The sequence below is a fragment of the Cololabis saira genome, chromosome 22, assembly GCF_033807715.1.
Source record: "Cololabis saira isolate AMF1-May2022 chromosome 22, fColSai1.1, whole genome shotgun sequence".
NCBI lineage: Eukaryota > Metazoa > Chordata > Actinopteri > Beloniformes > Belonidae > Cololabis > Cololabis saira.
Window position 1 is genome coordinate 12,333,218 of NC_084608.1, and position 13,183 is coordinate 12,346,400.

At 40.1% G+C, this 13,183-nt stretch overlaps 1 protein-coding gene across 1 annotated transcript in view; it reads right to left on the reverse strand.

Moving 5' to 3' along the window:
- The window catches only part of ofcc1 (orofacial cleft 1 candidate 1), a 79,986-nt gene that overhangs the window by 37,731 nt on the left and 29,072 nt on the right, over nt 1-13,183 (reverse strand). Inside the window, exons 15-16 of the mRNA XM_061714065.1 lie at nt 10,476-10,567; nt 8,512-8,657 (exon numbers count right to left, since the gene is read on the reverse strand). Coding sequence (XP_061570049.1) covers nt 8,512-8,657; nt 10,476-10,567 — 238 coding nt within the window. The remainder of the gene's footprint in view (nt 1-8,511; nt 8,658-10,475; nt 10,568-13,183) is intronic.

The following is a 13,183-nucleotide window of genomic DNA, read 5'->3' on the forward strand; positions in this document are numbered from 1 at the left end:
ATGTTTTATAGTGTACGCCTGACCAGTAAAATGCGCATACTGTATCTCATGATGCAATGGGCAACCACACTGAAGGCTGGTCACAATCAATTGCTGACATTCAAATTTACAATTAAAGTATGGATAAAATATGGAATAAGGTAAACCTGCTGTTCCTTGGCTGACCACTAGGTGCAGGCTCCAAAAGTGGGACAATATCCTTTTTATCTTAAACTTAAGATGTCCAACAATGCATCAGAAATTAACACTTACAGCCTGGTTCAAAAAACAGTTTTGGTGTAAACAGAGTTCCCAACCATGATGACTGTACAGAGGCAGTGATTGAATTTAGAACATCTTAGAGCAAAATTACATGAAGTAACAATTTTGTTTAGTTGTTAGAGGTGTGGTCTTTGGATTGGTTGTGGTCTTTAATTTTTCGACTTAACGCTGTGTTGAGTTCTGAGCATCTGAGCTGTGAGTAAAATTCATTTTTTCAAGAGAATACATTTCGTAGTTGTATCACTTGTGTGAATAGGCCGCTGGGACTGACTGTGGCTTGGTGTGGAAGGGTCCCATAATTAAGCTTAGCTAAGTAGCAGGCATCATGCAAACCACATGTTCGCTAAATGTAGCAGTCATTTTTGATGTTGCCACTGAAAAGACATTATAAATAGGATGTCCAGCTGAAGGAGCCGGGAGCCACACGGACCGCTCCATTTCAGGACACTTCCAAGCCGAAGTCTGCTGGGAAAAAGTGAATCAGCCCAGAAGCTGCAGGCTGATGACAGTCGGCTTCCCAGACTGCAGCGCCTCTAACCCTGCTGCTGGCTCCACTGGGGCCTCTGTCTGTCCTCTTTTTAGCTGTGGGGATGATTGTTTCAGATTTCTTTGTCTAACTTATTACCAATAGTACCAGGTCAGGCCTTAAGCCACCTCTTGTATAGCACTTTATAATCTGTATATACCGTATTTACTATAATACTTTCTGTTGCACTTCTGGTTGGATGCCAAACTGCATTTCATTACTCTGTACTTGTACATGTGTAATGACAATAAAGTTGAATCTAATCTAATCTAAAGATGCCTTTTTGGTAGTGACACTTGAAATGAAGATGTTTGGACAGATTTGATCAAATACAATTAAAGTAATATTAACTGGGATCATAAGTTAGCAGGAACTAATGCAGCCGAGCTAAAACAGGTAACTTAGACTGAAATTAGATGGGTGTGTTCCAGCCAGTTTCTGAGCCAACTTTTCCGCCCATTTGCAACATGACGTCACACAGTATAAGAAAAAAAGAGGCTTCAAAAGGACTCTTGAGAGAACCTATATGTCACGCCACAGGGTGGTTGTCCAATTCTTCTTATACAGTCTATGGTGACTGGTCTCATGGCTAACTCTAATTTCAAAACCAGAAGCCATTGCATAATTGCCTTTATGTGTCCCAGTGACAACTGTTGTAGCAATATGACTACAAACTGTACACGACTTTGTGTGACCATCACACGATTAAAAAAACCTAAATGAACGCAACTTCAAGAGAGCAGTACTTGATACCTTCATAATTGAATCATTTCATATTATTTTGCCAAAGTTACATGTGTACTGAACATAAAAAAATAAAAGCCCAATTTAAAACTTTATAATCATACCTTTTTTACCGTTTACTAATAAGAATGACCTGAGCACACAGGGGGCCTTGTCAGCAGGACTGAGCATAAATGAGTTCCACTGAGCCCAGTGACAAGTCGTCAGTGTGATACAGATGGGATTTTCACCAAGAACTGGAATCTTTGGTCATTTAAAGAGTACTGTATGTAATAATTCACCACCAAGTTATCCGAGTAATGTGAAACAAATCATAATGACAAACACATTTGACCAACAAGTGCCCTCACAGTGTCGGCATTTAAAGTAAATGGGGAAAGAGTTCAGCTAAAGTTAATTGTTGTGAACTGCAGCTGTGAACGAAATGATCTAGAAGATGGGCGAATGTTAAAGTTGTTTGGCCCATCCGTAACAAACCCTTCCTACAAAACATGTTTTGCCCTCCTCGCACCTTGGAATCGTTTAGAACCGTACATGAGGTAGCTGTTTCACTGCCGAGCAACATGTGGTGTTTTTATGGAGCCCCTGACTTAGCATGGGAGGGAATTAAACCAGGGAAATGGCAGGTCCCATGGTGTGCTATAAACAAGGGTGGAAACATTTCAAATGCAGATGCACCTGGGATTAACAAATACATTGGGACTTCCCAAGAAGTCATTACACCTACAACAACTACTAAAACACTCCTTAAAACGGAGGAACAGGTTGCTATTCTCTCTGTAAACTCTTGTGGGGCCACTCAGAAAATACACAAATCATGATGCCAGTGGATATGTAATACATTAAATGATTAATGCAGGACAAATAATTAATGTAATCCAGAGATCTATCCATTCATCAATTTGGGTGAGGCGTACAGGGAGGGGTGCTGTGGAGGCTGAGTATGGGCCACCAGAGAGTTGCATCAGTATTTAAATGGATTTCACTTCTCTGACCTTGCCTCATAACTGCAGGACATTGTCACCAGAGAGATAGAGACAGGATGGAGAGAGAAAGATGGAGAAAATTAGAAGCAGAGAAAGTGAGATAAAGATGGAATTAACAGGAGGGAGTGAGAGGGTGAAAGGAAATAATTATAAGTTAGAGAGACTAACTGTGGGTGTGCATGTGTGCAGGGAGCAATTAACCAAATGGTGGACAACAAGAGAGTTGCAACACACTCTCCAACCACTTTCTTTTTCTGTTCTAAAAACCCTTGTTATGTTTTAATCAGATAATAATACTCTCAATATTCTCTTACAATTGAGTTATCTTTTGAAATGTTTATTAATAAAGACCGTACAGCACCAGCACCCTTGAACAAAGTGCCTTGCAGTTACAATCAAAGCGTGCAGTGAAGAATTTTTAATGCTGGGAAAGATGTTCAACAGGTTAGTGAGAAAGGTGTTTGTTCCTGCAAACGTATCAGTCGAACAAAGAGCCTCCACGGTCTATGCCTGTGGTTTCAAACGGATGCCGATGACATCATACAAAAATACTACAATGTGCATCCAATTTTGACGACTTCGACATCTAGAACCTGTCACCTATATCAAGAAAACTGCCCGTCAGTGATGTTTTCCTAAACTTTCATATTTATTTGCATTTCGGTGCATTTGATTTCTTTCTTTTTAATTCGTGGGAATTCTTGTGTTTTTAGATGATTACATCACACATGGGGAGAGGTGTTTACAGAGCATAAATAACTCTCACCTCTGCCTTGGCACGCACACACGCACGCACAAGCGGAGAATTCCCCCATGTGCTTCTTCATATAGTTCACGTAGTTCATATAGTCACTTTTGCCTGTCTGGCGACTCCCCCCTCATTCTTATGTGTTACAAGGAAACTCTTTCCTTTGACCCAAGCCACCAGCGGGTACAGTGTCCGGCTCCCTTAGACCCCCAATTTGCTGCAGATCAACCAATCGTGTTGCAGCATTTGCCCGTCGGGGAGCTGACAGCTCTGATTTCCATGGAGGAAACAGAATGTTGATTTGTGTGTGTGTGTGTGTGTGTGTGTGTGTGTGTGTGTGTGTGTGTGTGTGTGTGTGTGTGTGTGTGTGTGTGTGTGTGTGTGTGTGTGTGTGTGTGTGTGTGTGTGTGTGTGTGTGTGTGTGTGTGTGTGTGTGTGTGTGTGTGTGTGTGTGACTGTTGAATTTGAAGTGACCCGTGATGTAAGACATTTCTGGTGGCAAAAAAAAAAAAAAAAAAAGTAGAAAAAACCCTAACATGTGCACCCGGGCAGAGGTAGCCATGGGCCTCTCTTTCACACATGCACACCCATACTTGATGCAAAGTTAGATGCACCGCCGGCCTTTCAACACAAGGAGAGAGTCCTGGAACGCGGTGGAGACCGAGGGGTGGCCGGTGCTGCGATCTCCACCCACCTCTCCTGCCAGTGTTACATCAGAATTGATTGACCCTTGGACTGAGCGTGATTCAGAACAGCAGTGTGCATGGGACTGACTGCCTGGAACTCGTTGTTATATGAGGTGTTTTTCCTCACTTTCTCCCCCATGTTTCTGCAAGCTGATGTCACTTTCTCTTAAACTTTTGTTCCTCTTCAGAGCAGGAATGACACCAGTGTAAATGCTGTTAATGGTTAATGCGCATGAGGAAAATATGAGCGGCTCCAAACAGAATAACTGCTCATTTTACTGCTAATTTTATATTTGAGGGGTGATACAGACTCAAACAGATGGAGGACATGGAATGATAGAGACCCCGAGACACACACTGAGGGACTGCTCTGATAGGCTTGGTTGGGGGAAATGGGTGGAGAGGAACGTTGGTCCCCAACGAGGCGAGCTGACTGGGGAAAATTAGGTCAGTGTGTTCCCTGTGACTCCAAAGCAAGAACAAGCTGTGCATGAGTGTGTGTGTGTGTGTGTTTTGCTGTTGCATCTAGAGTGTCATACTGCACCACTATAGAAACATATGGGACAAATCTGTGCTAGTTTGTGTGCATGTTTGTGCATATGTGAAGTATCAAGTTGCTTCCAAGAGTTAAAGCTGACATTAATAGTCGTCAAAAGTATTTTGTTTTTCAACCACAAAGGTTTAATTAAGTCCCAACCTTGGTGTTTGATAAGCAGGTAGAACTTTAAATGCTACAACTCTTTCTTTATGTTTCACCAGTAATTAGATTGAGACAAAAAACAAGCATATAACTAATTATTGCATCATAATCAGCGACAACATTGTTTGAAAAAGGACAGAGTTGAATAAAGGTGAGGTGAAAGTTATCCCCAGATGGCCATACTGCCTTATAACACAGGCTTTTGGGACAAAGAGTGCCTGGTGTCATTTGTCCTCTGGAGGATGAGGATGCTCTTCTTTTTGCACCTTCCACCCAGCTTTAATCTGTGTCTTTCCATGTCTCCAGATCAGGACAAGTCACACATACTATAATTGATATGAGATTTAGGGGGTATATTTTAGTGTAATTAGAATCTTGATAATTGGACTAATTAGATCTAATTGCTATGTGAGAATGACTTTGATTAAAAGAGGTTTTTCTCCTCAAATGAGAGAAGAAGAAAAAAACAGTTGGGTGACATTGGTGAGGTAGAATGCTGAAGCTAATTGACAATAACTGTTGATGCATAAAGATTAAGTCGGAGGTAAAATGCGTGTAAACATTTTTTTTTTTTCGTATATTTTCGACCCAAGGACAATAGATCACAGTTTATTGTAAAGGTTATTGCTTTGAAATAGGACTTGCAATGAGGGTTGCAAGTCTCCGCTGAAGTGTGCTCTGAACTGTAAAACTAATTCAGTTTGGAAATGTTTATCTACATCCAAAAGCCCTGAATTGGCCTTATTGAATTACAGCAACTGTATTGAATCAGTTGCTTTGATTATGCTCAGCAGTATTCTTTGAGAATAAAGGTTGTTAAGATTACACTTGCAGACACCTCATATGCTGGAAGGTCTGCACAAGTCTTTCATGCATGTTCAAAAAGATATGCTGAATAGTAAGTTAGGGGAAAAAAGGTTGCATTATTCTCTTATTTTCATAATACTTTTCATCTGCCAAGAGTTGCGTTCAAAGTGTCAATACCTCCTGTAAAAGGTAGATTATACCCACAATGCATCTTTGAAGTTGTATTCAAGTTTGTAATGGTTGTGATTGCACACCTGGGTTTTGTCGCCCGTTTTTAGATCCATAGTCGTGCTTTTATCAGCCTGGAACAACAATTTAATAATATACGGTTTAAAACATATGCGTTATATAAAGTGTTCAGAAGATGTGTTTCAAATTACTCATTAGATAAGGTGAGCAACGTTAGGAGAAAATTACATACAACAATTTTGTTTTTGCATAAAAGTCATTAGATCCATATAAACTGTTGCTTTGTACCTGCACATAGAGAGTATTCATTTACCTACATGTATGGGTACATAGTGTAAAGCTCTGGAAGATGTTAACCCACTCCACTCCAGTATTTTTCTTACTTTATGTTCCTCTTACTTTAAATTCCTCCAGACATGGACTCATATATATGCATTGTGTTAAATGTTTGTGTGACTCTCAGGCTATCTGCACTGAATCTTCCTATTTGTGTGTTTGCTGTATAATTCAGCACATCTGATTTGCACATTTGTGCCATTATGCCCTATAAAAATCTCAATGAGCTAAGTCTCTTGTGTCTCAATAGATGGCAGTAATATCCCTCAATCACTGCACTATGAATCCTCTTCACACTTAAAATACACGAGTAAACAGACGTGCATGCGTCTGTTTGTCCGTGCGTGTTTGTGTGCATACTGTGCACCCTCATGCATTCATTAAACACTGGGCAGATAAACACAGACACATTCACTTACGTGCATGCTTTAATGCAGAGCAAGAGAGAAACACGGAGCATTAAACATGTCAGACAAATCAAGATGACATCATACTAACAAATAAAATGAAATACAACTTTTTTTTTTTCTTTAAATAATCCCCCTTTGTCTGGGTCTCTGTGAGTCTTTAGAAAAATGTAGAAAAGCTCCAAGCAATTCAAGCAGCATAGGGGTGAGAGTGAGAGTTTAAGACTGCCATGTCTTTAACTTCAATGTGAAATTCAGTTCTGGCACTGATTCTTTCTAATAGTCTGATTAGGTGAGGGTAAGAAAGATGCCTTTAGCTCCGAGATATTGTAATATGAGTGCCTGCAAAGATGAACCAATCAGAGCGGCACCTTCACAGGCCGTCAGGGAAGAGCCCATGGTTTAGCCCAACACAGTCCTCAGCAATAACTCACAGACATGTCTCATCTGCTAACTCCAAACCCAACAAACTGCTGAGAGGTAAAAAAAGCGGCACCATGGATAATCGTGCAAAACCATTTAATTGTGTCCCTTTGTGTGAAATCTGCCCCGGTTCTGCGTTCATTTTGTGTTAACTCTCCCTGTGTCGTCACTTGTTGGCAGAATGCTCTGGTAATCATTTAAATTCCCAGAGTATGTTCAGAACATGTCAGGGAGTAGTCTCTGATCTTGTTTAATATGTGACCAGGAGCTATAAATTACCAACTCCCAGAAATGAGGAAACATGGGTACTTTTAAATCTCCGGGGAAAACTCGCTTTATGTATCTCTCGCACATATATACACTTCCTCTCATTCTCTCCCTCCAGTGCAGCGGTGCGTCTGCTAATCTCCTCCCCTTAATTTCGTTGACGTTCAAATAAAAACAAATACCTGTGACTTTTTTTTTTTTTGTGTTGTTGAAATAAGCTATTTTGCTTTCAGCCTGTTTTGATGCTCCGCTGGCACACAGCGCTGCTCCTTGCTGCTTTCAACAAATTTGGCCGAGCGTGTCTGAAATTCTGTTCTTCCTGCTCTGTTTATTTTTCATACGCGACAATCCTTTTTTCATTAAAATGAGATGCTGTTAGCCACAACAAAGTACGGGACTTTGTCTTGTCAAGCCTAGTTTTTTTGTATTTGAACAGAAGAGTAGGAAAAAAGCTGAAACATGTGAGGTTTGAAGTCAGACAATATCTATTTTGCTCTATTTTCTCCTCAAATTATGAACCCTGAAGTTAATTTTACTCCAAATTAAATCAAAATGCAGAAATGTGGAAATGTGATCTTATTGAAGGATCACATGAGGTTGTAGCACTCTGGAAATTTGTTTTGGGACTTTTATGCTTGTATTGAGAAAATAAAACTGAAATATATGGAATCAGGATTTCCCTTGAAGGTTAAGACTACTTTATCTGTGCAGGAGGTCTGTCTGTCTGGACCAGGGGTCGGCAACCCAAAATGTTGAAAGAGCCATATTGGACCAAAAACACAAAAATATGTCGAATATGTCTGGAGCCGCAAAAAATGAAAGGTCTTGTATAAACCTTAGAATGAAGACAAATGGTGAAAGGAGAAATGTCGAAAAAAAAGTCAAATGTTGAGAAAAAAGTCGAAATGTTGAGAAAAAAGTTGAAATGTCGAGAAAAAAGCCGAAATGTCAAGATTAAAAAGGAAAGGAAAAAAGGAAGAAAAAAAGAGGAAAAAAAGGAAAGAAAGAAGAAAAAAAAAAAACAAGAAAAGAAAGAAAAAAAGGAAAAAAAGAGAAAAAAGAGGAAAAAAAGAGAAAATAAAGACAAATAAAGAGAAAAAAGGAAGAAAAAAAGAAGAAAAAAGGGAAAAAAAGAAGAAAAAAGCAAAAAAAACAAGAAAAGAAAGAAAAAAAGGAAAAAAAGAGAAAAGAAAGAGAAAAAAAAGGAAGAAAAAAAAGAAGAAAAAGGGGAAAAAAAGGAAAAAAAGGTGAAACATTTTTGAAAAAGCTCCAGGAGCCACTAGGGTGGCGCTAAAGAGCCGCGGGTTGCCGACCCCTGGTCTGGACAATGCCATACAAGTGAGGAATCCACATTTTTCTTTTCTTTTCCCTTTTTTTTACTTCCAAATCAGAAGTCTCAAGCATTAAGGGAGATGATCCGGTGGGACTTACTGTAGAGAGAAGGTGTACTCCTCCATCTCCTTCGTGCAGAGGTTCTCCATTGCAAGCTGCGGCTTCTGTTTGTCTGCCTGCCGAGGCGATGCACTTCTGCCGCTCATGCTGGGGCCACAGCTATTTGTCTTCTTGATTGGCTTCTTCTGTGAGAAGCAGAAATCGTGGAGAACACATACGGATGTCATTTGTAATCAAAGCAGGAAACAGGCCCCTGAATTTATCTTGGGGGATGCACAACAGTGACAGCGACAGTGTGTGTGGCACTTTGGAGCTTCTCCTATATCTCACCCGCGCCTCAGCTGACACGAGACGAGAATGACGGCGAGATCGCATACGGCATGCCATCCTTCAAGTCGAGTTCATTTGCGAAACACGCGTACAGTGATGGTGGTGTTAAATATGTGATATTTAAGCAGCTGGCAGTTTTTTTTTTCTTCCACACAAGTCGTTTACTGTCATCGTCATAAACACAGTCAAATGGAGTTAGGAAGTGGGGTTTTAAATTTTTCACCAAGGTACTTGGGTGTAGATATTATTTGTTAAGCCGCCAACATGTTAACGGCTTGCTTTCCATAGCCCTGTCAGCCAGGCCTGTGTTGCCCTTGGGTGGGCTTAGTGCCTTTCTGCTTGAAGTTGTGAAATACACGTTGATGTATGTTAATGAGATCCACAGTTGCAATAAGCAACCTCTCTCCTCCTCCTGCCCCTGTCTCAATCTGCTTTTTTCTCAATTCCAGTTTGTTTGTTTGTTTCTTTTCTTTCTTTCATATTTTCCTCTCCTCCGTCTCTCACTCTCTGTGTCTCCCCCTGCGATAAACTAAGCCCAGGAAGTAGTAAATGGGCAGAGTCCCATAAAAGCTCCCTCCGTTTTCATAGGACAATCTTTGCCAAAGCAAAGCTTGAATTCCAAAGTGATGATCACAATAAAAAAAGGTGGGGAGGAACAAGAAAGAAAGCAAAAGGTGGTGGGGGGGGGGGATGCAGGAGATATATAAACCACAATGTTCTCCATTGTCTCCCCTCAATAAATTTAATGCAATACCTTAAGAGTGGATTTGGTATATAGCTGGATCCCTGCCCTGTGGGCAAAGTGGTCGCCTGGAGAAAATTCATTTTAATTAGGCCTGCACTGCAGGTTGAAGGGCTGAAATCTGAGCCCTAGTGCTCCCAGGCTGGGGCAGGTTGGAGATCACTTCACTTAATCATTAGACAACTGGGTTTCACACCATGACATTTGACAGAGTTAGCAAGGTTTAAATGATAGGGGCGGAAAAGCTGATGAAAAAAACATGGTCTACAGAGGCTGCAGGGAAATAAAAGCTCATATCAACAAAGTCGTTGATTTAACAGGTCATCGCTGATTAATGGGGATCTGAAAAGCTTCTAGTACATCAGTAAAATGCGGTTAGCAAGAATAAAGACTTGTAGTGGTGGCGGAGAGGCGTAAGAGAAAGATGTGTGATGTTCATAGCCTTCTGCCGGCCCCAACAATAATACCCCGGCAACAAAAGGCCACGGCCGAGGCACAATGGGCAGAGCGGGAGCCAGCGATGCCAGATCAGCACACAGAGCCGTTTTTTTCTATTGCCACATCAAAGTATGGCAGGTAGCGTTCAGGCTTTGATTAATTTAGCTTAAGTCTTCTGTAGCGGATGCAGAGGAGAGTTTAGAGTGTTTTAGAGGAAGAAAAAGAAAAACAGGAGGGCTGGCTGGCATTGCTGATTTCACAGAATTTGAGCTGCTTTGGCTTGTCAAGCACATCAAAACTGCCTTTGAAGGCTGAAAAATACCTGTTAGTGTGAAATGTATTTTGACAAATCTCAGATAATAAGCTGAGGAGGTGTGTGTAGGGTGCAGAGAGGGGCGGGAAGGGAAGGGAAGGAAATGAAAAGGAAGGGGAAAGCAGAAGGGGTCGTCACTTTTAAGGGGTGGGAAGACTTCCCCTTAAATCACGACGTTACCTTGTAGTGAATCCCACCCTCTGCTTTCTCCCCACACGGATCACTCTTCTCTTCATTGTTTCCAGAAAAGGCTCCTGAGGAGTAATTCTTCCCTGCAAAAAGCAAAAAGATATGCAGTAAGTGTGCGGAGAAGAAACAGAAATGTGTTACTTTCCTCATAATTATAATAATCACAATAATTTAAGATGTATAGTAGCAATACCGTCACAAAATCTACATTATAACCAGTTTGTTAACAGTGAAAAGCTCATGGAAAAAATCCCCAGTCAGTAAATGGAAATCCATTATAACAATGACTTTACAGTATAAATATACTATATAAAGTTTTATTTAGGCTAATTGAATGCAAAATGAATGGAAATCAAGAAACTTTTTCTTCGATTTAACACAGAAATTACACAATTTTATAAGGACAATTGCTAAAGGAAAAAGAAAGAAATGAGAAAAACCGGGTAATCAAACAAAATTCTGTTTACATTTCTCAAGAAGCAGGAATTTCCTTGTTCGTCCCGCTTTTCCACTCAGAGGCTGGTATTGAACACATCTTGTACTAACTGGAGACTTGCAAATGTAACAAAATGTGATTTTATTGTGTACAGAGACAAATGCGTCTTAAATCATGAAGCTTTTACCACACAGTCATCTCTGTCTCCACCAGTCAGAGCTGAACCTTCCCAGCCTCGACGCGCTAATGTGTGCAATTAGAGGTGATGAAAAATCAAAAAAGAAATTAACTTTAGTAGGAATACATTTTCCTGTTCTCTTCTTTTTTTAAATGACTTCTGAAGTGTTTTCCATCCTCCATTTCTTTCTTTTTCTCTCTACCGGCCTCACTTTTTTTCTTTTTTTTTTTGCTGTAATTTAAATGGTAAGCCGCCAGATGTGTGTCTCATGCTTGAAGAGTCGAAGATCTGCATTATTTAGCATATTAACATTCACAGAATTTAAAAAAAGGCGCTCCTTTTTTGCCTGGAGGTTGCAATTAAGTAAACCTTAGCTTGATACATGTAAAAAATCTCACTGTGTGGAACTTCTTTTCCCCCCATGGAACCAATCACATCTATATAATACATATGGAAAACTTAGGAAAGATATAATTTTTCTATTGCCACAGGATTAAATATATCAGTAGTAATAATAACTTAAATATAGGCCACACATAAAAAAAAATCTATCTGACAGCTAAAATCTACTGCATGCAAATGGCAGATTTCACAGAGATTGGACAGTTTAAGCGCCTATAGTTGTGCAGAAATTAAGTTATAATTATTCAATTTAAAAAAAATTAAAATTGACATTGCATGACATTACATAACTGTAATTTTTATTACGTGCTGGCTAAGATCAGTCAAATTATGAACAGTACATTACATATCTTTAAGTATTAATAGATTATTTGTACACTTGTACTAGGTGTATTGAAATAATTTTTAAAAATCCAAATGAGAAGCCAGGGGGGGTCAAAGAAGCAGACCACATTTAAAAGTAAGGAGAAATTAATTCAAAAGCCAGGAGACGTTTTTTCGTGAAACACGCAAATGTGGAGTCAGAATCAGAAATCTACTGCCAAATGCAGCAAAGAGCTCTTCACAATAACGGGAGTTTGTTGTGGTGTCAGGTGTAAACAGTGAAAACAAAAATAGAAAAAAAAGTACAAAAGTCTGAAAAAAAAAGAAATGAGAATAAAAGGGTCAATAAAAAGATAAATAAATAATTAAGAAAAATCTTTGGGCATTCGCATTCTGGACATCTAACTTTTGTCAAACTTGTATTTATCCACTGAGTGAATACTCAGTGGATACTGAGTGAAAAAAAGTGTGTATGCATTGCTTTCTGAGACAGAACAATGCAAGCAATGACCATCTGTATTACACACACTCCTACTCACACGCATATCTCCAACCTCTGTGAGCAACAACAGTCCTGTAAACTCATGGACTTGGACCCCAATGGATTAGACTGCTTCTTAAACTATTCATCCAAGCACAAAAACACACACATACGCACATGCTCGGAACACCAGACCCCACTTGCTAATGGTCAGACGCCGTGGAACCAAAATCAGTGCGGAGGCAGCATCGACAGCTTTGACAGCTAAGGGCTATGTCCATGAACTCAGAGTGCTGGAGCTGCCACAACTCCAGCCTCTCCGGGCACCCAAGGCCAACAACAAACTCCTTGTTATCCCCCATGTGCTCTGAGCCGTGCTAAGACCAATACGCATACTCATCCAGTGCACACGCTGCATCGATGCACCCACACACCAACAAGGCAAAGATATCAATGTAGAACTGCATATATGCACAAACACTTTTGCAGGGTAGAAGAATAAGAGTGTACCTCGCAAATGCATAACTCAACATGCCTCCTTTCGCTCCTGCTTACACACAAAGTCAGGTCGAGTAAAGAGAAGAGCCTGAAGGCTGCATCACTGTAGAGACTCCATCACTGTGTTAGAAGTGAGATACTGGAAACCCAGAGAGAAATGCTGCTTCTTCCTTACCTAGGCCCCTATTTGCTGAATGACTGGGTGAAAACTGATGAAGAACGGAAGGTTAGCACCTCACAGATTACAGGATCTTGTTAAATTACATACATTTTTAATGACATTAACAGTCACTGAATAGGGATATATATATGTTTATGTCTTCATCTTTTTATCCTGGTGAAATTTTGAAAATCAGATCCTCTCTGCCGCGCTATAACAT